The 27,255-nt window shown below is 38.3% G+C and overlaps 1 protein-coding gene across 3 annotated transcripts in view; it reads left to right on the forward strand.

Annotated features, from left to right (window-relative positions):
* Positions 1-27,255, forward strand: part of scube3 (signal peptide, CUB domain, EGF-like 3) — a 114,184-nt gene that overhangs the window by 23,543 nt on the left and 63,386 nt on the right. For all 3 annotated transcript variants that reach the window (XM_088639900.1, XM_088639899.1, XM_088639903.1), the window contains exons 3-4: positions 5,046-5,171; positions 20,953-21,087. In XM_088639900.1, coding sequence (XP_088496026.1) covers positions 5,046-5,171; positions 20,953-21,087 — 261 coding nt within the window. The remainder of the gene's footprint in view (positions 1-5,045; positions 5,172-20,952; positions 21,088-27,255) is intronic.

A 27,255-nucleotide genomic window follows, 5' to 3' on the forward strand; every position in this document is an offset into this window, starting at 1 on the left:
TAGAATCACATTGTGCAGTACCATGGCTATCTTTACAGAAGAAAACAGGTGCATTGCCTGTACAGTATGTTTGAATGTACATCTCAAACGCATGTGTACTGCACACACACAGTCATGTGATATACTTAGGAAACTGCAATTAAATGCTCTGACAGGGGAAGACAATCACATGGCATCCTCACAAGAGACAGTGCTTCATTTAAAGGATGTAGTACAGAAGAAAAACAGCTTGAAATATTTAAATGATGAAATACTGTAAGTATACAGTAGATGTATATAGAAACCTAGCTGCTTGGAAAGTATTTATCCCTGGGGCTTACAGAGCAAAAAATATGGGCTCCACAATGGATTTCATAAATCAGGAATATTAAATAAGACAGCTTTTCCTTTTCTGAGAGTTTCTGATGCAAATAATTCTACGTACAATGTGTTTCTAAATGCTGGTAGATTTTCCCAGGAGTGATGAGACTAACACATTTCACATTATAGAAAAAGAGGCAAAAACACATGCACTTGCAAGATTTCATGCATATGTGGGAGGTGAAACACTAAAACCCAGAAGCTCCGTGATTCAGTGTGGGTCAATGCCATATGGCGGGTTTTACAGGTTCAGGTGGTGATCTCACATGTTTCATATCAAATGAAAAATTAATAAAACCTTGAACTGCATCTTGTATGGAGCCTTGCCTTTCAGCACTATCATGGTGCTCAGCAGTCTCTGAGCTCCTCTAAATGTGTAATCAAAAGCAGCTCTGAGGGTTTGTTATGAAGTTACCCTGGGAAAACATTCTGTTTATAATCTGTAAAATGAATAGACAGGACAGGTTTTTTAACCCTGCTAGGGCACTTTTGTGCCGAGCAGCCTTGTATCCCCAGCTTCAGATGTTGACTGTAATGCATATATTTTGAATTCAATGGCTGCTTTACCTTCTGTCTTTTTTAGAAAAGAAAGAACATGACATTTTACATAATGTCAAATTATTTTTGTATTTTTATTTTTTACTTTGTTTAAAATGATTACACGTTTATGAAGAAACATACTCACTATAAAAGCCCTATGATCCTGTTTTCCCAAGATCATTCAAAGCTGCTGCAAATACATTACGTTTGGGAAAAATAGTAGTGCAGGTTTAAATATTCAGCATAAATATCAATTTAAAATTTTAGCAGTATATATATTTTGTGCCACAGATTAAGCAGTGTGTTGCACTTTAGTTTGAGATTCATACAATTGAAATAAATACCTCTGCACATTTAATGTTTTCTGAAAGAAAAAAAAATGTTTCTTTTTTGTTTGTCCTCAAAATATTTTGGATAATTTATTCTGGAAATAATACAATAATGTTCTTAAAAGGATAAAAGGATTTGCAGACTGATATTAAAACTCAGTTATTAACAGCACAAAGTAGGAAAACATTAAATTCAATTACTGTCTGTTTTTTGTATTTCTAATTAAAGTTTCTGGTGTTTGACACCAATGCTGACATAGTTTTTAGGACCTTTCAGTACCTGATTGTTCTGTACTCCACTATCAACATCACTTCTTCTGTTGTGAAAGTACTATTGTGTCCAGTTGCACTGATGTGCATTAGCAGGGACATCCTCCTAATCTGTGTGGAAAATGCTATTCTGTATTTTTATAGGATTAGAAGGAGCATGATCTGTAGTTAGATTTATACTCTACAGCTTCTGCAAGACACTTTGTGGTGTGGAGACAGTAATAGCCATTTCTCTTTCTGAGTGCAAATAAGAAATTGGCTCAAAAATACCTTAAAAGCAAATAGCAATCAGACATGCAGACTTTACCTCCGGAGATTTAAGCTTTCATTGGAAACTCTTCTTCTTTTATATGTTTTCTCCCCCATTCTAGATTTGCTCCTTCTTCTGCTTTTCTTTGGCCTGACAGCATCTCTCCATGCCGAGAGGTACATCCAGGGTGCTTTTTGTCACAAGCGGGAAAACAAATACAATTTAAAAAACAGCAACTGAGCAGCATTTTGTAATGCTAATGTAGGTCATTAGCACCCTGCTGAGGTAGTGGATGTATGGTGTGAAGCTTTGCTCTTCCCAGATAATACCTCAAAAGAGAAGAGCTCCTTTTTCATCCACTGTGTACTGAGCGCTTCTGCACTCAATGCTCTCCACACCCTCAGTTCCATGTAAATAAAGTGTTACATTCACCTCTCCTGTATCCCTATGGTAATTGCCTTTTAGCATTGGGCAGTTTCAGTGTTAAATAGTCTATCTGTGGAATACTTTGGATGTGCGATGAAGTATATCACATGCCTAAATCTCTACAGAGATCCCTGGTGAGGCATCGCATGCACATATTCTTCAGCAGATTGTGAGTAATCAGCTTGTGCTACTTTTAAGATGACGTATATGCAGTCTTTCATGTGGTTGATGAGAATATTTTGATTAACAGGATACAAATGCTTAGCATGACAAGGGTAATGTTGTCTGTGTCCAAACTGTGAGCCTCATAAATATGTCCCTGTGTGTAAGTGTATGCAGCGTCACTGTCATTCATTACGAGAGTGGTCCAAGAGGGAGTCTGTGCTGTATCTTGCGCTCTTCCGAGCGTGTTTACAGATGTTATCTTAATGCAGATCACCCAGCTCTTCATAGCTGTAACACAGAGATGGATGCAATATAATTTTTTCGTGTCCAGGAATGTTTTTAATTCTGTATCTTCTCGTTGAACCAAGCAATGCAAACACATTTACGCAGAAACAGGGTTTCATAATAACACATAGGGGCAGTTGCTTTCATCCTGTAGTGTGCATACGTAAGCATGCAAAGCGTGCTTTGCCACCGGTACACAGAACCAGCTACCAGCAGCAGGGAATCCTTTCTGTACCCTCCCCACCCCCACTTACAGTACCTCCTTCACCACATTCATGTTCAGCTCATGCTGTCAGTTATGAGGGTACAGGGTTATGTCTTATTTGTTCATCTAAAATTAGACGACTAATAAATAAATTAGATACTTCTATGAGCAGCTCTTTAAGGGACAGAGAGAGAGATCATAGATTTTTTTTCACATTCTGAATCGTGTTATTTATATTTAGATGTTTTTTTTTATTTCTGCAGCATGAGTTCATTAAAAGACTCACAGTAAACCTAAGGAAGGGAGCTGAGGAAGTGTACTTTTTCATTAAGGATAAAAATATTGATGGGTTCATCCATCAATGCACGGTGCTGTGCTGTTTGTTTGGTTTGCCACTTCACTGTCTTGTAGTAGAAATTCAACATGATGGCGGGATACACAAGACACAAAACCAAGCTTCCCCAAAAAGGTACTATTTCAGGTTGAGACCTGTATTCTGGACATTACCTCTTTATTCACCTATGTTGGTTTTGTCGTTAGCCAACAATGACTGGGATTCCCCAAGAACATTCACATTCCTGGCACACATTCTGTTCAGACTCTGCCAGGATTGAGTGGGTTTGACTTGGCCAAGGTGTCCTTGGCTTCCTACACAACATTCATCCCTGGGACGGGGCCTGTGAAGCTGCAGCAGTTTCACTTCTTTACTCAGTGCTAACTGTGCTCTAGGCACTTGGAACTCAGTCCGTGTAAAGGTGGTTGTCTCAACAATGCACATTCCGGAGGAAGGCGTGCACATTATAGGGTGATTCCAGCTTGTCAGGGTTAGGAAGAAAAAAATACCATTTCAGATTACAAAAATAATTCTACATTAATTCTTAATAAAAGTATTTGGCAAACATAGAGAGGGTGAAGCGCGCATTTATAATCGACTGTCCATCTTCCCTGGAGATGGGGATTGCTATCTTGAAGTTCGTTTTGATAGCAATAATCCATTTCATAGGGAATAACTGAAAGGTTTGCTGTTTGTAATGTGTTTTTCCCCTGCTGGGAGTTGCCATAAGGGGGGATCTGCGCATTCATCTTGAACAAAAGACCCCACCCCCCCCGCCCCCCTCCTTCCCTCCGATTGATTTCTCTTAAGGAGAAGGCAGGCAGGCCGCTTCCCCGTCCTGTCAGGTTAAATTAAGCAGCCCTCACCTCTGCATCAAAGCCCCCACAAGAACAAAGGCAGGCCATCCGGCTAATTTGCTGTAAATTGGCCAGTAAATGAGTAGGGACTGCCTGTACCTCCTGCCTGCACTTCATCAATCCTGCTGTAGCCAACCAGCCGCTTGCCTGCGTGTTGTTTCAGCTGCGAAATTGTTTCTTCTAGTGGCTTTCTCCTTCTCCCTCTGTATCTCTTTTTTACCTCTCTCTTACTGTACTCTGTCTCCAAGCTTTTTCCCTTTCTCCTGTTTCCTCTTCCCCCTCTCTTTATCCTGTATTTCTTCTTCTGTTTTGCTTGTCAGTTCCCCTTTTCCTCCTTTCATTATCCGCTTGTTTTCTCTGCCATTCATTTCCTCCTTTTTCCCTGTAGGAAAGGCTTTTGGAAATATATGAATACACAAATTCATTTTTTTTTCTTTTATTAATAATAAATCTACCCGTTCACTCACGGTTCTTGTAGTCCTGACATGCTGCTGTTTAATCTATTCTACTTCAGCGTCACGCATTTTCTTAGCTCTGGCCAATAGATTTTGCTACTCATCAGTGCTTGTAAATCCCTATTGCATACTCTTAAAGATGTTTTTTTTATGTTCTGTTGTGTATAGATATAATGCCTAAAGGTAAATGAATGCCAATTATATTTTCCCTGAAGTGCTTTTATGTGTATTTTAAATAACTTACAATAGTTTACATATAAATGTACTGTCATACATTGTTTCACATATGACATTGTAAAGTTAGATGTTTTGTTGATGTGCAGTAAGTGATATAAACATCTTTAATAAACTGTAGTGCCTGAAACCATGTGCAATGACCAGTTCATCACACTGCATGCTTTAAATTAGATGAATTGATTGAACTGCCTCACACTTTCTCATTTGGAAAAACTGAAAACCCATCTTAACCAAGTGTGTCATATAACTTAATCTATATGTGTGAAAAATGGGGTCCAGGGTTGGCTGCTTCTAATGTGTCCCCTGACGGTGTTCCATCTACTTATTTGCAGACATCGACGAATGTGAGAGTGATTACAATGGGGGCTGTGTGCACGAGTGCATCAACATCCCAGGGAACTACCGCTGCACTTGTTACGATGGCTTCAGACTGGCACACGACGGACACAACTGTCTGGGTGAGCGATCTCAAATTCAAAACCCACACATCTCCCACCGATCTGTACAGCACAGCAGATCTGTTGATAAACTTTCTAATATCTGTCAGCTCCTTTTCATCTTTGTTCATCACCTTCATCTCCTAAGCCCCTGTTTCTCCATCCCCCTTCCTCAGACTGGTACCAGTCACTCAAACAATGCCGACCAGTCCTTGTTGAGACTTGAACTTACATTATTGATTAAAATGTGTTTTTTCTATGGGGTATTTTTAGCTTAAAGTAGTCCTCAAAGGTGGAGAAGCTTAGAGAGGTGGTCCCTATTATATAAAAAGTTGAAATGCACTGTTGTACATAACCCATACACACACAACAGTCTATTTCAAAGACAAAGAACCAGAAATAGCAAATCCAAGTGAAAATACTGTACGTATAACTCTTTCAGTAATTCCTCATTTAAATTATACCTAGTTAAGCCTCTTAGAGAACAATTAACAGAACAATATAATGACATTCATAAACCTCTATGATTATTCTTTCAAAATCAATAGGTACATACGTTTTCATAGTAAATCAAAAACGAACCCCAGCGATAGTTCTACTGTAGGTCTAAACCTAAAAAGTCTTATTACATGCATTTTGACAAGTGTTATGTTAAGTGTGATTGCTCTTACATGATGTTTTTTTCTTGATAGTATTTGTTATATACAGCTGTTTTATATTTACTTTAAGCTTCATAACACTGTATGTACTGTAAGTACTGTAATACACTCTAGTGATGTAGGGAGGATTGGCACTGCTTTTGAACATCTCTCTTGAGGATGTACTAGTCAGGGAGTATCAACAGCTGGTACACCTGGCAAATCACAGTGGTACTGTAGGTCAATATGTAAAAGCACAAAAACATGCTCACTAATCACATGCATTTTCTACAATAATAATATCTAATTATGTGGAGACTTGGACCGTTTTCCACTGTCAAAAATGTGCCCGGGCTAAAAATAATTTATTTAAGATTTTGTAAATATCCTTGAGGTTAATAAATGAACTACAATTTCTAGTCATTTCCTTGTTGCTATTAACAGGTATTTCTGCAGTAGATTCTCCAGTAAGAACTATGAAGTGGTGTAAATTTATGAAGACTCTGACCTTAGGACTCAACTTAGAGTTTGCTGTCAAAGGGCAATATTTTTCCAAGGTTTAATGTTACACTAGTGTGTACTTCACATCATGTCCGTGAAACATACTTTAAACTACAGAGGTAACAAAATTAGGGAAAGCTGACTTTTTTCTAAGAACTTGAGCCAATCTTGGGTTTTCCCAAGTTTATTTCGCAGTTGATTTAGATTACATTGTGGAGTGAAGAGCTTTGAAGTATAAGCAGTGGTAAATTATTAAAAATGACTCAGCTATGAATGCAGTTTCTGCTTTAGTGACTCTGACTTCAGCTGTCTTTAATTAGAGACAAACAGTTATGTGATAAATACCGATATCCCTCTGTGTTACAGAGTTTTACACAATTCTTCCTGCGCAATCACTGCTCGGCACTGTCTGATGTTCTGCCCCTTAGCTTTACCCCCAGGGGCACATACAGTTTCTTTCCCACTCACACACTTGTCTTAAACTGCCTCCCTCTGAACCTTCAGCTCCAAGCATTAGCATTCAAAACTGTCCTCAAAGGACCTCAGCTTACGCTGTAAGGACCAAAGCATGTTCCTCTCCACTTCGCTTCTCTTAGTTGGGAGACTTTGGATCCCTAACAGTATGTGAGCTTGAATCACTACACCTAAATGCCTTATTCTCTACCAGTCCTTCATCAGTGAATCAGGAGTGCGCTTCCCTGCTCTGAGCTCCAGTCCATACTGCTCCCCCTCCCTTACTCTGCGCCCTGAGCACCAGCCAGACAGTCTGTGTGCTGACAGGGCCCTGGGTGACTCCAGCCTGTTGTTTGGTGAGCGTGGTGCCAACACCTAGATAGGGCGCTGTGCTAACTTGTATCACGGAGCAGCTCTCTCTCGGGGAATTTCCCTGGCTCTGTTGTGCCGTAAAGCCTTGTGTTCGTGCAGCTTTGATAGATGTCAGACTTCAAGCTTAAACGCCTCCAGTAATTCATAAATCTTTTTTACTTTTTTAAAAGAGATTAATTAATGGTACTTAACAATACCCGAGCCCACTCCCCTGCTGGTTTTAAACATTTCCTAGAAGTGTTTAAAAATTCATCATCAAGAAAATGTGTATTATCATAGACATTTAGATAACACTGAGCCTTGTTTTAGTTATCTTATTTTTCGTGTCTACATTTAGAATTTTGACAGCTGTCATAGAGGCACTGTGCAATATGAACTTGACTGCAGCATTTGCAGCACCCTAGGCTTGCAGCATCCCCCACGCTGGTACTATGAAATACCACATCTACTGTATATAAGTAATAGCAAGACCGAGCAGGATCAAATGATGGCAAGGAAGAAATACAGAGGCTCCACACAGCAACAATGTTTTTCATATCTTAGCTTGCAGCTACAAATGCCACAATCAAACACAGGGGACAATGAGGAAGCGTTGACAAACTTCACCCCTCCCCCCTGAAGCCATTCAGCTTTTAGCATATCACACATGCCACAGCCCCATTCCATAGGTTCGATGTTGATTGGAGGAGAGGCGCATCCCTCAGTGACAGCACCACATACCTGTAAGCACCCATGAGGCCACAGGGGTGACTCGGAGCCTGGAGAGCCCTAGCCCACTAATCCCCACTTCACCATTGGTGGCACTCAGCCACCTGTGTGGGGAAGGCTGGCAACTAGTCAGCTAGTGACACTACCCAGGCTCAAACCCATGATCATAGAGCTTAACCTGTGTGTGGGAGAGCACATTTAACAGTTGAGCCATTCACAGAGCTCCCACTTACTTTCATTTTTTACTACTGAATCTCCCTTATTGAATTGTCCCACAACAAGTGTCCTGGACGTGGAATGCATACCACACTCCTGGCAGTGTCAGAGTAGTCAAACTACAGAGATTATTTTATTAAAGAAAAGGTTGTTTTTTCATGTGGGCAACTTTTCAAAAGTCCAGACCCAATACAAAAAATCAATACATTTGAAAAATTATCTTCGAGCTGTAGCATAGGGTGGGACTGCTACATGATGTTTGAAGACAAAATGATGGGCAGTTATTAGATAAATGCACATATAACAGTCTTGTCAAGTCTAAAGTCTTTGGATGACAGACGCTTTTAGAAAAAATCCATTTTTTATGGATTGTACCTATATGCAGGTAGGTTTGGGTCTGGGGAACCACCTGATGAACATCCTCACTGATGCTGGGTACCGAAACAACGTCTTTCATCAGCTTGTGAGACTTTATGCTTGTGCTGTTTTATTATTATTACTATTCAATGGTGATAGCCACCTGTACTGTGCAGTCTATCGGTGTCATACTGATAATGGACAAAAGCACAGGAAGTGACTCTTTAAAATTTTAGTATTCAAAACTTTGAATTTTCACAAAATTTTGCTTGAGTAGATTGGCACTTTTCCTTGCTCTGGGAGCTTTCATTAATCATGTTCTTTTTTGGCGGACGTTTTGAAAGTTAAGCTGTAGGTTATTGCAATTATCTATTCAATAAAAATAATGTAGGACAATATTCCTCTTTTCTGTCAATCATAAACCAAGCACAAACTCTACAAACTTGAGTTTCTGATGTTTCTCAGTTTTAAGAAGATTTGTAAACATGTACGTTTTAAATTGCTGTACTGTATTCCATTAAATAGCAAATTCCCTGTCTTTATATGCAACTCAAATCATATCCAGTTACTGTCCCGAACTACACATAGACACATAGGTTCATTTTCCAAGTCATTTAACATTGGGCACTTTGGTCTGTACGGATCATTTGCTGTTCAGTGGATGCGCTCCAGTCTTGCATGCATGTGTAATTGATGCTCTGGTAGTGCAAGTTTAAAAGGCTTTTGTACACCTGAATTGGTTGTCCTGCCAATATCTGGATATTTGCTCCTGTGATACATTTACTGTATGTATATATTTTTTTTCATTCTCCCTCCCTGTTTGTTTGTGTCTTGGTCTTCTTGTAAGGGTTTTGCTAAGTAGGTGAGCTGCAGGTCACATGGCAGAGGAAAACTCCCGAACCTCATGCTTCTGACTTCATGAAGTGCAGTTTTTGGGCTGTGGGATATGTTGGAAGAAATCAGTCTTGTTTTTAGTCAAGCCAATCTAATGATGTTTCCTTCTTCACTGCACTCTCTAAGATATCAGTGCTATCCACATTTTTCTGATGTGTTGTAGTACTTAGATCGTCTGTATCAATTTTTTATTTACAACACTGTCAGATTGAAATGTCTGGTTCCCCGATTACCTTTTATTCTTCCATAATCTCTGTGACTGATGCCGATGTCTGTAGAATGGTCTTATGCAGAGATGTGGAGAATAAACTATGTTCTATTCCCCTTGATGCCTAACATACAGTATATCCAGTACTGACAGTCCCAATCTGAACTATAATTAACTACCAAACCTTTTGCTCCACTGTAATAAATATGTCAAACTGGTGTTTTTTAAACTTTATTGACTTAAAATAAATTGAGTTGTATGGATCTCATAAGCTCATTATTGAGTTTTCTGTGCTCTAATGTATTCAATTTTGCTACCTCCCAGTTACTGACACAAACAAGCTCTGCAGATAGTAATATACTAATCTGTTAGATCTCTTAAACTAATTTCACTACACTGGGGAACTATAAATCTTACACCTGCAGTATGCTTTCTTTTGCTAGAATTATATCTACTATAAAGTTAAAATTAAAGTGTTCCCTCTTCTGTACTCTTGTGTTGCATTATTCACATCATATCGTCAAATACAGTCTTTTTGTACATGTGCATAAGTGTAAAGCACAGAGATGCAGTACATACACTAATGAAGATGGGATTAAACTATTTTCCGAGGGCCTTGGTGACTTTGATGGTTTTGTCTTGATGGCTCTTTTCCCAGCTCTAGATTGAGGCCCATAACAGAGTCGGCTGGATATAATATATTATGTATAGTTAGTGTGTATATATAGTGCACAGGGATAAACATGTTCTAAAAGTAGAGCAGAACTCCTGGGTGGGGTTAGTTGTGTCCTTGGTCTGTATTTCTCTGTGTTTCCGTTTTTGCTGGTGTTAAGATGTGCTTTGGCAAGAAATGGTGAATTTGAACGGGTCTGGACTTTTGATCCTGATGTCTTAATTGAGATAATGACTACCTTTTCTTACCACACAAACCATGCCCACAGCTTAGTTTCACATGCAGCTCCAACTTCCTAGAGCCCCAAGCCACTCCAGACTTCTAGGCACATTAGTCAGCTCAGAGTTAATCAGATACATCCGATTGGTAATCAGCACAGGCTTTACTAATTAAGCTCACGGAAAAGTCTGAATTGTGCAAAAGTGCTAAACATTGGCTGTTTAATCTGTTATTTTGTTATTTTGACAGGTGTTTCCCACAACATGACATATTCAACTGAGTGTTATTATATTTAAAATACATATCTGCACAACCCCAGGAATAACTTCATCTTAATCAATGCTTGAGCTCTGTTACATATATAGTGAGAGGCATTCGAAATGCAACAGATGCTGTTGTTTCCAGTACACATTTGTTGCATTTTTAATGCCTCCCAGATATATCAAGTCAGAAAATGGGTATTTCTTTAGCTAAAGTGTTAGAGTTTGGCAGAGTGACAGTTTTTCATAGTCACATAGTCAATGTGTGTTGCTGTTTCCAGTTTTAAAAATAAAGCTATCAGAGATGTTTCTTGGTGTGTTAGTTTTTACAAATCCCCATAGTTCAATAATGAATACAAAAAAAATGTTTAAACCTTTTGGTTATTGAATGTTAATTATGGTGATTAATATTATCAGTAAATCCGTTAATTTCGATCTGGTTTCTAGATGATATTTATAATATTATTTGAGAGAATAATCAGTTTCTCAAAGAAATGTGACAACGTGCACAAAATAAGGTTTTAATATAACTCTGTACTTAAAAGGTGACATCATAAAGTTCACAAAAAAATCTACCTGTCCAACAGTGAAGCCTGCCTGATAGTCATTTTAATTCCATTTTATTTGGTGTTATTTTTCTTGTTTTATCACTAATAGGTTGCAGCTTTTTCTTTAAACAACAGTGTCACACTAAAAGCTGCAATTTCTGATACTTTAAATAATAGTTTTGAAACTCCTAAAGATATAACCTTTCTTGTCCTAATGGCTGGCAAGTGGTACTCATTGTTTGGGGGTGACAGCATGCTGTAATTTGACATGAGCTGTGATTAAGAAGGCATTGTTAAAGAACACTATTCTAAACATCATATGACTGTGTGACAGGTCTCCTGTAAATGGGCTACTGCTAAAACTAATTACAGTAATTAGAAAATGAAGGAGTACAATATGGGGCTGACTGGCACATCAGGATAAATTTAAATTCTGAAGCCATAAATTGGCCATGTATCTTTTTAGTGGCATAACAAGTAAACAAGTAAAGAGTAGACTACTGTTGTTTTCAATGAGCAGCCTTGTATAAAAGTAATATATTTGCAACTCCAAAAAACCAAATACAGTATCCCTTAGTGCTCAAAGGTTTCATACATGTTCTTGCAAAATCCTATACCGCAGGTATAGAACTGTTGAAAGAAAGCTTGATATTTCTGCGGTTTGGGATTCTCATTTTAATGTCCCAGCAGAGTGTGAGATCAGTTTATGTGCTATTCAACTTATAACAGCACTGTCTATTTGCTATAAGCTACCCTTTAAGAAGAGTTACTTATTTGCATATTATAATTATGGGTGTATGTATTCAAGTATTCAAGAGATACAAGTAAAGTCCAGTATGAATAAAACATTTGAAATCTTGGTGGTGATGGTCTAATCAGCAATAATGGGAGAAAAGCATTGTTAGTATCTTGTCTCTATTTTTTACCTCTGACAGTGTTTGGATTTCTTTATGAGTTCTACAAGCAAAGGGGATGTTTCATTTTTTCTTGTAAGGTGTTCAGTAGAACAACTGAATCCTCTCTTTATCGAGCATATTAATTGGTAAATGCCCTTTACACATTTGCTATCTGTTGAGAAATCAACGACCCTATTGTAGGAATCCTAGTTAATTTTAAAAAGGACCATAGACTCATTTGACACCTTGAAAAAGTCGCTGTTCTGCTCCATTGAAGTGAAAGAAAGCAAGAACACACTTGTAGTGTAATTCACAGACATAGACAAAACACTGCCCCTAACCATCGGAGTGTGGTATGCTGTGGTATCTTCTGTACTACAATACGTAAAGCATTTTAGGATTACAATATCCCCATATTGTATTACTAAATTTGTGTTGTTAAAAAAAACTTGTTGCATGTTGGCTTCAGATATGCAATACACAGTGCATGCTTCTTAAACCCTGTACAGTATTCTGAATTCAATATAGTTTATTTTTGTTGTACAGACATCTTACTTCATTGGGATTAATGTATGGAGGAGAAGGTATTGGGAGCTAAAGTATTTACTGAATTTGTACTATACAGTTCAATAAAACAATAAATAAAACAGTTCAACAGAACAATAACAATGTTCTGCATGTGAACACAAAGAAGCTCTGAAATGATGTCCATTTTGGACATAAGTATTAGTATGCTCTTTTAATTATGTTAATTTGTTCACCATAGTTTATACTTGTATGATGATTGAATATTTAAACTTGAATGATGATATAATATTTAAATATCTAAACTCAGAAAGGGAATTATCAAGAATTTTGGAGGTCATATTATGATGTTATTAGGTAATATTATGAATATTAGATGCTTGAAAACAACAGTTTTACAAAGCATGTTATGCAAACCCGAAAGTTTTTAGATATGAAAAGATGTAAATAAACAGTTCATGGAAGAAATACATGAAACCTCTGAATTAATTTGAATTTTAGGGCTGGAATTTTGTTCTTTATTTATGAACTTGTGGTGTTCAGCTTCTGTCAGAGAAACGAATAACTTTCACAAGAGATGGAAATAGCTTCATAAAGCAAATGGAAGCTGTTTAGAGGTAATAGAAAAGGGGATGACAAGCAGATGTTAAGTAAGATTGCTCCAACCCTTCTACACCGTCTTTAGACTAAGTACGTATTCCATCCCTAGCTGTTGTTTATGAGAATGTTTCGGATAGCCCCAGTGATACAACTGGTAGAAATAGGCAGCGGTTTCTTGTCTTCCATTTTGTCTTGACCTGAACAGAGAAGGTTAGCTTTTCACAAAGTTAGGCTGGAAATGAAAAGATCATCTAATCCTGAATTGAGAGGTGATTGACTGCAGCTCCTATTCCAAAGTCAATTAAAGCTGGAATGACGGGTTCATCTAGTCAAGTTAGGGAGAGACAGAATTCCGCAATGACTTTAGTAAAACACATGGATGTCAGTGTTTGATCAGGCTTGAAACACACAGGTACAGATATGATAGGTGTTTGATCCGCTATGTCTGTTTTCCTTTCTCCTGAATGGCAAAGGACTATTTCTAATTTGCAGCTAAGCTAGACCCGACCTTCTTTTGGAAACAAGTAAAGGTTCATTTCATGTGTCCCCCGAAGAAGGCTCCACAGCCAAAACGTTGTGTTTCTTTTCTTCTCGTTTCAGCATGGAGTAAACCTTTACTTGTTCCTTTACAGCCTACGCATGCTGACGCAGCTGCCTACTTGAACTCCAGCATTCTTTTGTCAGGAAACATGAAATCTGATGCATTATAAGACAATTTTGAGGCACCATTACACCTAACGACTATAAGAAACAATATCTTTACAAAATATATTTCCTTTTCCTCTGCTGTCCCTCAGATTAAGGTTGACCTCTGATTGATATTATCTGGCATTGCAGAAGCATTTACCACCAATGACAACTGGTTCCTGTCCCCATCCTCATCTGCATCTACTTGGTCCAGATATATAATTAATAGGAGCAATACTGCTTAATGTCCATTTTTTTATTGATAGAGTTAGAATTCACAGTATAGAGCTAGCTTACAATATGTTTGCTAAGCTTTCAAACTGTTTAAACATGTTGCAAATGCAGCAACATAACTTTTACCTGTGTCCCTGTATATACTTAGAATTGATGTTGCTCTAATTCCTTAATTACAATTTAATTTACATGAAATTATAATTTTGACTTGCATTAGCATTAACGTAAACCTAAATCAAGCCTGGATCTGCAGAGATAAATAGGATGCTATGGAAAAAAATAAATGTTTTTGTAGGAAAATGGAAATTCCTCTAATCCTGTAAAAAAAAAGGTCAAATTAAAAATCTTGCTTCAATTTTGCAAATGTTCTCCTCATGCAAGGTAAAGGAAAGGAAATTATGATGTACGTCTGTCATGTCTGGTTACCTGCTGGCTCTGTTCTCTGTTCGATGTTTGTGTGTCATTAAATGTATTTACTTGCTTGTTAAAAAGCATGTTCACAAACTCAGGAAATGAAAAGCACAAACACACCTCATCACCTTTGCTGATGCACTGAGCAGATCACTCATTCTGTACTTTATTGCTGAGTTCAGGGTCCTGTTAAGTTTCTGAGTGGGAAACCAGTCCTCATCGGAATGGTCTGGAGGTTAAGACAGCTGGGTCAGCGATTAAGGAATGGAGACATGCTCTTCCTCCCTTCCACCACAAAAGTGTCTGTAAGCACAAAATCCATGAGAGGACACACTGTAACATAACCACCATGTTTACACATCTCTTCAGCTCAGCACAAGGCCAAATGTTATATATACAGTGAGGCTATCTGAGAAAGCAGGGGACATTGCATCCACAAATAGAACCAATCTCTTCATTTCTCTCTTTCTGATGTTTTTAAGGGAGAGGCGAGAACTGTCTAGTTTTTTTTTCAGAGCCCATGCAGACTTTTAACTTAATTAAGATATTTTTCCCTTCACCAGAAAAAGTAACTTTTTAGATCCAAACAACAGGGGCACTTCTTCAGCCATGCCAGAATCCTTTTCCGTTTGGAAATATTTGCTTTGGACGCTGGCCTTGCCCAGCACACAACACAGGCAATTATTGAAGCTATTTGAACAGGATAGATCCACTGACAGGCGACGCCTCGTTTTGAGGGATGAAGGAATTGAGAAATGAAACCTATATTGATGCAGGGGCTGGAACATATCATGTTTGTGGAGCGTTCCTGTGGGATTTTGAAGAAGCTGTGTGTGCATGTGCAGGAGCTGGTATTTTGTGAAGACCTTAATAAAAGAGTCCTGCCAAATTAAAATGAGCAGCTCTTTCGCAGGGGAAAAATGGAAGGAGACAAAAAAATGAGCACTAAATGGAGCAGACAGAAACTCAAAAATGTAGTCTTATGTAACATGCAGGGACCGATGCAGAGATTCATGCAAAAGGCTGAAATGTTTACTGTATTACAGGAATCGAAGTGTTGTTGGGAAACGTGGCCTTTCCACCATGCGTTTGGGGCGTACAAAGTTTGGAATAACGTTGCTACTTATGTGTAATTCGGACGAACGTATCATGTAAAGTTTCTCATGAAAAGGAAACAACATAGGTTTTTCTTCACGCATCAGTCCAATAATTCCAAAATCCTTGTCAGCCGAGTCAAAAGCACAAGACTGAATGCAGTGATCTGGCCTGACTTCACTGTCAACTGCTTATGCTTTTAAAATTTAAATGTCCAATTTGTGATGCTATGGGGATGTGAATAGCCTGCCATTTGCTTAAAAAATAAGGCATCCAGAACATTCTGTTTGGACTTGAGTTTCAAGAGCAAAAAGGCTTTAGTTACCTGCTATAAGAACAGCTACATTACTGAAAATGTGTGTGCATTTAGAGGGTGTGTAGTGATGGGGGTCACTTTTCCACTGACCTGGTTAGAAACGCATGAGTTGACATTCCACTCTGCCCCCAGTTTTACTTGGCATGATCTAGCTGTTTCTTCCACTAATGGGGGCATGTATGAGTGTTTGGTTTTTTTGTGGCGTGGGGGGGTCTTCTTCTTTTAGTTAATTTTTTTCCCCTTGCTTCAATTTTTAATTCCATTGGGCTGAGAATCCCGAGAAAAGAAATCCAATCCTACGGCCTTCCTGGACTGGACAAACAGACAGAAAATTAGTTTCGCATGATGGCTTATTAAAAAATCACTATGTATACAGCAGCTTATTAATGCTGAGAGCCCAGGAGAAGTATAGAGTTCCACTGGGGCGAGTGTTGAGCCCCCTGGCCTGTCGGTGTGTCTGTGCTCACTGTGCTTGGGGGAGAGGGAGGCACAGAGGCTCATTATAGGAGTTAGTACATTATAGTCCTTATACATGAGACACTGTTCAGATTATATAATATGGTAGACAAAGGAGAGTGATATTGAATAATGACAGAGCTCCGAGTCACAAAGAGAAATCATTTAGTTCACCCTGAGGTTGCAACTTCACATTTAACTTCAGATTTAGTCTTCTAACATTTTCTTCTAATTGTATAGTTTGTGCATTTTTTGTAACTTGAATGAAAAAAAAACATTGTAAGCTCTCCTTCATGCACCAGCACATACAGTAAGTCTATGTCAGGCCAGTGCAAAATGTCGTGTGATGATTTCAAGATCTCTCCTGCAATTTTTAATTGAAGTGATGTTTTTGGACATAGGACATGGTTTTTTTTGCAGATACAAATTCAGCTCCTAAAGTCTTGTCTTTTTCTTTTAAAATAGGTAGTCTTTTATTTCTGTTTGAAAACATAAACATAACATTTACATTTTATGCTGGAGGCACGGTTTAATTCCCACATCAGTATTGATTTAAAATGTGGTCACATGCTCACAATAAAAGACCTCAACACATATCCCACTATATTCAATGTATCTGCCTTTATTTGAATATGTACAGTAGCACTCGGAACCAAAGATGGTAGCTGCTACTGAAAGTCTCAGGTTTTGCGTGTTGTCATAAATTCAGAGACACATCCTGTCGCTAGGTGAAATGCAATCCATGAATTAATCCCTTGCCAGTGACATCAATTAATACTTCCGTCACACGACACTAAAATCAGGAAGTCATTAGAAGAAAAGGCTCCTGATAGCTGAGGTTCTCAAAGCCAGGGCACCTTATTAGGTGCTGTAAATGTGACAGGTGCACAGGTATAGCAGACAGTCTGGTTAACAAGATACAGACAGTTCTGCCTTGTTTTCTGTGTTGTCTGTTCATCCATTACAATAGACTAATAAAGAATCTAGGAATCATATCTTGCCCCCATTTCATTTTAATTAATGCATGGTTGGAAAAATGAAACCCAGAAACTTTAATCTTTTTAAATGATTGCCAAAAGTAAGAGCAATACTAATGTTATAATAATATAATAATAACAGCATCACTTTATTAACCCTTTACTATTTCTTGCATTAGAAATTTGTCTTTTCACATACCCCAGCTTGCTCTCCATGAGACACACTGACAGGGAGAGAAGCTTGGGGTCAGAGCGCAGGGTCACCCATTGTACAGCACCCCTGGAGCAGTTGGGGTTAAGGGCCTTGCTCAGGGGCCCAACAGAGTAGGATTCCTCTGCCAGCTGCAGGATTTGAACCAGCAACCATCCAGCCACAGGAACAGATCCTTAGCCACAGACCCACTGCTCCACCCCCTATCTGGGGACGTTTGTCTTGTTGGTTTGTTTGAAGGAAGAAATTCCCTGGGAATTAAAGAAACATTTAAGCAATACCTTACCCAACACCAAAACGTGTTGCAAGAGTTTGCATGAGCATGCAATGGAACAAAGACAGGACATGTGTACCACACTCCCTTTTTTTAACCAAGCAGTAAGCGTTTTTTACTTCATTGTTGTGTATATGTAAGCCATCTAAGGCTTACCTCAGGGTGCCACATAAACAGAATACCGCTGTTCAGAATGTTACATGTACAGGTTTTAGCCTAATTACAAATGGAAGAGGAAAAGTCTTTTGCCAACAAAGTCCAATTTGCACCTGTATCCACATTCTTGTGATGAGGCCAGAGCTGGCCTGAGTTTAGTGACTCATAGGAAAACATATTAAGTCATCTTGTGTGCAAAGATTTTAAGACGCACATTTGTAATTTTAGATGTAAAAAAGGTAATTAAATACCAGATTATTTTTCCACTTAGCTCTTGTTTTTGTTTACAAACGTGCAGCAAAGCTCATGTTCTGCATAATTGTATAGTATAAATGATATAAATATAATTAAATTTGTCTTCATATTAATGATGCTTATGACAGTATGTCTGTATTTATGAAAGAGGTTTTAGACTGTAATCATCTCAAGCAAACATACGTCAAACAAGTATATCTGCAGTTTTTTTCAGATTAAAAAAACTGAATAGGTTCTAGTGATAGTAGGATTAGATTATTTCACAAAACTGTTTTGATTTGCGATTATTCAAATTCTTTAAAACACTTTTAGTTCTGTCCTAATGTGCTAAATACAGATTCAGATGCTCTTAAATTAAGTTGAAGAAGACTGAGTGTTTCATTGCAATATACACTGCTTTGCAGTCTTGGACTGCAATCAAAGTCACAATTAAGGTTTTCTGCTTTTGTAACCACAATGACTATTACTAATACAGCTGAGTTCAGCATAAACCAGCCTAGTAAGTTTGCAATATTTAATTCATATTGATCAGAATCTTCAGAAATGTGATCTCAACAACTAAAGGTAACCTACAGTATGCATGAGCATATAATAAGACGTGATGTACTAACATCATTAACACATCCACTCATTACACAAAATAATGTCACAATTTACTATTGAAGCTAAACTGCAGAAATGAAAAATGATTAATTTCTGAGTAGAACATTTCCATAAAATTGTGTTACTGCATGAAGACAAACATTGAGTGAAAAGGGCGGTGCAGTGGTTCTGTGGCTAAGGATCTGTGCCTGTGGCTGGAAGGTTGCGGGTTTGTATCCCTCAGCTGGCAGAGGAATCCTACTCCGTTGGGCCCCTCAGTAAGGCCCTTAACCACAACTGCTCCAGGGGCGTCGTATAAATGGTTGACCCTGTGCTCTGACCCCAAGCTTCTCTCCCTGTCTGTGTGTCTCATGGAGAGCAAGCTGGGGTATGTGAAAAAGACAAAATTCCTAATACAAGAATTTGTATATGGCCAATAAAGTGATCTTATCTTAAGAGAAAAACACTACACTGGCACCGATGTGTGCACAAGGCATTCCAGGTGGCTGTTGCTCGTGGTACGTGGTGTGAGAAGAGGAGGTGAATTTTGACTCTTAGTAGTGTATCTTCATTAAACATCAATTTAAAGAAAACTGAAAGAAATGAAACTAGTCATGCTTAAACTATTTTCAGATTTTTTAATTCAAAAATAATATCTTTTAAATAGCTTTGTGGAAACAGCAGTGGAAAGACTCCACTGTTACTGTACAGTATGTGTATTTCTTTAAGTGGGATGCTGGTAAAACTCATTTAATCTTAGCGCTGAAGGAAGCTCAGCAACGCCATTTATTGACATCTGTTTTGGCTCGGATGGATCAGGTTACAAAAATTGAAGAGGAATTTGCAATGCAAGCATTTTCTTATACAGTTCCTAATAATTGGAGTCTTTTACCAAACATCTATTGAACTTCACCTTTACCCACATCAGAGAATACATAACATGTCTGTACTGTAGTCATAAAGATAATCATATCATACTCATATCCTATTATTTAATTAATGATCCTTTCCATTGTACCAAGTACACACGAAACGTTTTTCTTCAGGAGAGATTGTTCAGGGCAAAATGTGGGAAAGTGATTAGTGAAGAATATCTGTGTTGCAACTTTAAATGAGTCTTCCAACCATTCAGCCTTCTTCAGCAACATTTAATGGATTTTCCACTGCCATTCCTCAGCCAGCCACAGTGATGACCTGCGTTTATATTTTACCATCTGAGTCCCACAATGCTTCACAGTGAAGCTTCACCAACTTAAACAACTCAGGGCTGGAGCATAGTTTCAATACTAGCACACCTTAACATTTTAAATGTCAGATTGTTCACTTTTTCTATGATAGACCCATAGGGAGTTTGAATATTGATGTTATTGTGTACCAGCAAGCTGGACTGTTGCACCTACAGTAACTGCAAGGACATTAATTTTAAGGGTTAATTATTCATTAATGCACTCACTTTGCCTGTTAATCTTCAGTAGGGTACTCCTGCAATAAATTCTTAATTTATATCCGTAGGAACTGTTTTTGGAAATATACACTATGTTGCCTTTTTTAGGTGTCATTTTAATCAGTCTTATAAACTTCTGAACAGGTTTAAACTTTAAACCTTAAAACCTAAAAAATATGCACATAGTCTTCCAACCTGCAGTAGGTGTGACCTGATTCATTTTGTTTGTAAGAATAGACTGTGGACATTATAACTAACTAAAGAAGTCCCCAGATGAAGTTGCATGAACTGAACAAAATGTCATTCGAGGAACAGGGCTAAGAAATTTGAATTTGAAAAAGAGTCAAAGTGCAGTAGATGTGGATTTGTTCCTTGTTCTCATCTCAGTTTTAAACCCAAGAACCACTAAGAATCTGGGCACATAAAAGTAAAGAAATCCTCTACCTCTAGCCTGCGAAACAATTCCTGCATTCATTTTCAAATGTAACCAGGTACATAGAAGCGATTCCTCTTTTGACAAATACTGTACTTGGCTGTGATGTGAGAATCTTTCGCATGCAATTTCAGCACACCTTTAAACCGGGACTTGCTGGGTTCGCGCTATGCATGATGGTGCTGTTGTGTGTGTCGTGACAGATGTGGACGAGTGCTCCGAGGGAAACGGCGGCTGCCAGCAGATCTGTGTCAACATGATGGGGAGCTACGAGTGCCGCTGCCGTGAGGGCTTCTTCCTGAGCGACAACCAGCACACCTGCATCCAGAGGCCCAAAGGTCAGCCTCGACGACCAGCGCCCTCTAGGGTGCAACACAGATGGGAGGACTAGGCAAGCCATGCTTCCTGTACCCACTTGTGCATCTCTCTCACCTGACGTTGCCAATTGAAAAACCGGTTCAGCGGTCTATGGTTTAAATCAGCAGAGCCAGTGTCTGATCTGCTCTACTCAGTCTTTCTGAGCAGTTGTTACCTTGCAATTTCTTTAGTCTGGTTAAAATGTGAGAATTCTGAGGAGAGGAAAATGGGACAGTCACTGTGCCCTGCACCTGATTACAGCTTACAAAGTTCACCTGTTATTCACAATTGTTATGGAATTTCTTAAATGTTCCTGAATATCCTCTTGTGGGTGGTGCTAAATCTTCCTTCCTCTTGTTTTGACTTTATCTATCATCCTTCTTCCTGCAAAGAAAAACCTCTCAAAGGGATTGAACCAGGGATGATAATAATAATAATAATGATAAACTTTATTTTATATAGCGCCTTTAAAGGTGGCTTCTCAAAGCACTTTACAGAATGTCAACAACAAGAAATAACAAGAATACAAAAGATAAAACACAATTACAATACACAGAGGAGACCGTGGATATTGGTACTAAGTATAGCAGGAGCAGAGGGGTAAAGAATGGAACTAGTTAAGTAAAGGCTCTTCTAAAGAAGAAGGTTTTGAATTTGGATTTGAAGGAGGTTAGAGAAGGTGACTCTCTGATGTCCTTGGGGAGAGAGTTCCAGAGCTTGGGGGCATAACAGGAGAAGGCCCTGTCACCCATAGAATGTAGATGGGCTTGGGGGACAGTAAGGAGAGCAGAATTAGAAGAGCGAAGGTTGCGAGGTGGGGAGTAGGGCGATAATAGCTCAGCTCAGGTACTGAGGTGCCAAGCCATGCATAGCCCTATAGGTGAGCATGAGGATTTTAAATTCCACAAGGAATTTGAAAGGAAGCCAGTGCAAGGACTCCAGGATAGAAGTAATGTGATCACTTGCACTAGACCTGGTCAGGATTCTGGCTGCCGAATAATGGACATACTGCAGTTTGTTCAATGTAGATTTAGATACCCCAGCGAGTCGAGCATGTGTGTTAAGATGTGTTAAACAGCTTTTCAGCCACAGTTAGTGATAACATAGGGTGTAGTCTAGCGATATCTCTGAGGTGAAAAAAAGATGTTTTGACAGTATGCTGCACATGTGGGTCGAATGTTAATCCAGAATCGAATATCACCCCTAAGTTTTTCAATTTAGACTGAAGTTCAAGGGATAATGCAACAGGAAAGAGTACTAATGCTTCAGCTCTGCACAGCACAGCACAGCATCCTCCCTCACGTTTTTTGAAAGTTGTTCAGAACAGCGGTAAATAAACTAGAGGTAAAGTCAGGAAACTCTGAAGAGACTGAGTAATGAAGGACATAGAGAATATCGTCTTTGGGTATTTACTAATTCAAAAAGTGATACACAGAGGTGGAGATCTGAGTCTCCTTTAAGAATTTGCCCTTTTTAATGTATTTATTGAAATTGTACTGTTAATTAACTTTTAGTCACTCAACCTAAACTAAATCTGTGGCCCTGTATAATTAATTAACGGCAGCAGTTACAAAAAAGCCTTAGCTTTTCACTTAGTTAAGTGAAGTTATCTCTTCTCTATCTTGCTTTTAAGGATGTCTGTTTGTCGCCATCCCTTTAAAAATATTCTTTCAGGTACGCCCTTGCCGTTGTGCTTAGTGCAGTACACAGTGCATGTATAACCCCAACACACTGGTGCTTCTTAGATTTTGTAATGTCATTTTGCTTGGAGATAGGGATGACCTTTAAGACCTTGTTTCATAGAAAGTTTCACTCATAGTAATCAGTGTTTTATCTTCTTCTGTGTACACAGGGATCCAAGCACTTCTAAAATTCTCAAAGTGGTATAGTCACTTTTTAATGTGTGAGATATTTGAATTTATCAGATAAAACTGTTAAAAGGTTTGGGATGATAAGGTTCTGTACTTCATCTTAATTTGTGTACCGTTTTTTCTGTCTTTATGCTTTTTTCTAATAACCGTGTTAAAACGAAGCAGTTATGAAACCTTTGTATGATGCCTCGAGACATTGAGTAAAGAGCACCCCCCACCCCTTTATTCCTTGAAATTATTTTTTACTGCAGTTTTTAAAGCATCGGTAGCATGCAAATCGCAGTGGGACTGAAAAAAATTAATGAACTATTAAACATATAGCCAGCGGCTGGAGTGGATTATGTTTATAGAGCATTCCTATGGGATTTGAAAGGATAGTGTTAGGAGAGGTGGGGTGAGAAGTGGGATGTTAATAATGTTGTACAGATATAGTCATATGAATAACAAAACTTATATGAGCTGCTTGCTGTTCACTAGAGAAGACTGTTAGCACTCCTGTATTGTTTAAAAGTCTTATGCATCATTGAAAAAATACCATAGAAGTGCTTATATGTTTGTTTGCCCATTTCATTTTGCTTATGCAATTTTTCTAATGATTTGCCCAGCTATATAAATTTTGCTTTATGGATTACTATATTCTCTGATATGAGAGCTCTGTGGTATTCATGTGGCGTGAACCTGACCTCAGTCGTTTTTTTATAATGCAGAATTTTTGCAGACTGGTTTTCGTACGATGTGTGCAGAATAGCTGTTTTGAAGATCATTGCAGCAGGCAAAATTCTTAGATAAATGATTTGATAAACATCCCACAGCTCTCATATTTCAAACTGGAATTTGGTTTATTATTCCCTGGGGTGATCCAAAAACAAGGGAAAGAAAATTTGGGGAATTTTGACGATTAAATGAACGTTTATGTAAATTTGCAAGAAGATGTCTATTAAAAAAAAATGTTTTTTTTTAAAGATGTAGTTGTTACATTTTTAAATGGTATCATCTAGAGGGCTTCTGAGTTAGCAAGTAAATGTAACAGGGCTTTTTCAGGACTGGGATCTGTCATTAGTGGATTGTGTCTTCAGTTTTTCTTACAATATATACAGTACAGTATGACTTGTTGGACTTATATGAGCTTTCAGTGCTTTCAGTTTCCAGTGTGAACAAAAGACAAGGGCTAGCAAGTGCACATTTCAAAGAGTTGATTGGCAGTCTGTAAGTCCACATTGGACAGTACAAAAATAGAAAAGCATATTATTATTCATATTAAATAATAGTTCAAAACATGTATGTAGTGCTGAAAGGATTCGAAAGCACTTCACATATAGGAGAGGACCCAATTCATCTAGCACTGAAGGGCAGCCCCCCCACCTGGGTGACATACTGCAGCCATATCATCTGTTCATTCACTTCATAAAGCATTTTAATTAGCAGAGAAATATTAAAAAGTGAAAAAGTAGTAAATATAAACAGTATAGTGTCATAATAAAATCTGTAACTAAAGAAAAGGTGATGCAGCACAGTTTCAGTTCTTATTGGGACTTTTTGGGGGATTTTGCAAATGTGGGTATTATCTGCACGTAATTCTCATTATTGTTCATCAGTATCAGTCTTTCTTAAATCTCAAAGGAGGCTGCTCCTGTCTCTCTATTCCCATGTATTGTAGCCCATTACTTTTCCTTTTGGGACTAGCCCAGCCAAAGGTTCATGTACAGTAACCTCAGCCTTTTATTAAATACATTAAAAGTAAATTAGCCTTCTCTTTATGGACTTTGCATTCATTAGCTGTGAATAAGGTGCACTCTCAGCTGCCATTGTGGTAATGCCTGGTGCTGCCAAGCTCTTTGCTGGGAGCCCTTGTTAGCAGAAAAATATGCCAATTAGTGACCATGGCTGCCAGCTTCCGTGCCTAATGATAGAGCAGCTGGTGTCTGGTTCTGATTAAAAAGGCGGTTCTAAAGGAGTACCTTTCAGAAAATGAAAGCTTCCATCTTCGTTCAGTGGAATGTAACAGTTCATTTATTTGCAGCACATATTTCCCCAAGTAGAGTAATGAACCCTTTGAAAGGCCAGCCAAAGTGCTTAGTGGTCGAGAGGAATTCCATTCAGGTCAGAAGGTTTCGCTTTTGAAATCTGCCTGAGAGTGACCCCAAACTCAGAATTGTGTGACACCAGACAACCCAAAGAAACAACATCCTATAGAACTAGTGTTTACTCATTTTACACAGCTCTCTTATTTTTAATTGGAAAAGGCCTGTCAGGTTAATCGGACAACATACATGGCTCAGAGGCTCAGATTTTGTAGACGTTTACACAGTGTTATAAAATCAAAAAGCTGTTTTAGGTAGTGTGAAGGTTTTTAGAGACAAAGTGTTAAATTCACAGTATCCCTCCTGACCAAATTGATCTTTTTAAGGGCTTTGCAATGTTGTAACTTTCAGTTCAAGTTGTGTGTTGTTATAGATATTTCAGTACCACTCCTTGATTTTTTCAGAGGTCAGCAACCTGACTCCTCATCTTTAGCTTAAAACCGCTCCTGATTCTCACTGAAATCCAGACACTCTTTTTAAAATTTCAGAAATGAAAGACTATTTGCTAGAGTTCATATTACACGCCTAAGTTAACTAAGCAGCCTCTAACTTTAATTTTCAGAGACACATTTTGTTCTTGTGTCTTATATAGACTGTCCATTCTTGAAAAAAATAATAAATACAGAGAGAGCATGTGACCGGTATGCTGGCATGGTGGCTTGGGGTTACATGTACATCTCTGGCTTCCTGTCACTCTGTTTCTTTTTTATTGTCACAGTTTTTTTTCTTACAGTCTCATGTTGGTCCATTTTCAGATGTCAGGGACTTGATAAAAGACTCATTCTTCCCTTGCCCCTTTCCCCAGTGAGAAGAAACTGAAAGCACTGGTTTCTGTACAGCTCGCTGATATCCAGCCAGTCTACTGTATTTAAACAGTCAATGGAGCAGCGAGCCCTGCTCATTAAAGCTGAGATGGCAGCAGTGAGCGCATGGATCACTGGAGTAGGCGCAAACTTTAACGCCCACATGTCAGTTATTCAGAAGCTGATCTTGAGACTAGATTTAATCTCAGGTGAACAATGTTAAATTTGAAAAGGTACTAAATACTCATGCAATGAAACTGGAAAATTTGGAATGCAAGGTGGATAAGTTGAAGGACCACTCCCTTTGCAATATTACAAAGTGGGTTTTCCAGAGGCAGCAGAGCATGACAATCCAGTCAAACTCTTGGAACGGGCAAATCCTTTATAGATTCCAGTTTTGGCACATTGGAAGCCACACAGAATCTATGGAGATTATTCTATTTGAAGTCACAACAAGCTTTATTTTCAAGTTTATTTTCAAGCTTCTCATTGCTTTTGAAAGAAAGCAGGCTCTGTTAAAGAACCAGGTTAAGGATTTCACTATTTTGTCTCCATTCTCACTAAGCAGCTGTTATACAGTATGTGCTTTATTCATTCAACACATTATTTATTCTGCCCCGATATACCTGTAGTCTTGGATACTTATGACTAACATTTCTGTGTTGTTCTGGGATTTACGCAGACTAAATTCTCCCAACAAACGTGATCACTGTTTTAGATTTGTTACAAAGGAAAAAAATAGATGTTGCCATGATACAAGAGTCTCATTTCAAACAAGATATATCTTTGTATACAAGGTATTTGATATTAAGTATTGCTATGTGGCAGCCTCTTTGTGCAGAGTAAAACAAAGAGTGCTGTAATTGTATTACAAAGAAACGTTCAGATTTTGTTTGGGGATTCGCATGTGAACTAGGGAGACTGACATTTTTGAAAATTCATAATTCAGGTCAAAACTATTTTTTTTTTTATCCCCCAATGGCATTTGAACTAATTAAGCATTTCTTTAAACATTTGGTGAAATCTCTGCTAGCACTCGTTATGTTTGAAATGATTCTTGTAAATTTTAATTATAATTGTAATAGCTCCTCTCTTTCACCTAGCTTTTTTCCTCCCAACAATCCTCGAAGACCTTTATGTGCCACCCCGTGGGTGGCACACAGTCATTGTATGCCAGCTGCCCCAAAACAGAAGATCAGGTAGAGAAGTCAATTGAATTAAGGAAAGACTTTTATGGAAATCAGATAGTGCATGTCCAGAGTTTAATTTAGCTAGGAACCCTCCTTTTTTTTAAAAAAAAAAAGTGCAATGTGATTTATTCAACTCCAGGTATCCTGGACCTTTGCTGAACATCTGATCTGAAGGATGGCAGCTCTTACAGCACAGTGTTCCTG

The sequence above is a fragment of the Lepisosteus platostomus genome, chromosome 7, assembly GCF_059453375.1.
Source record: "Lepisosteus platostomus isolate fLepPlt1 chromosome 7, fLepPlt1.hap1, whole genome shotgun sequence".
Lineage (NCBI taxonomy): Eukaryota > Metazoa > Chordata > Actinopteri > Semionotiformes > Lepisosteidae > Lepisosteus > Lepisosteus platostomus.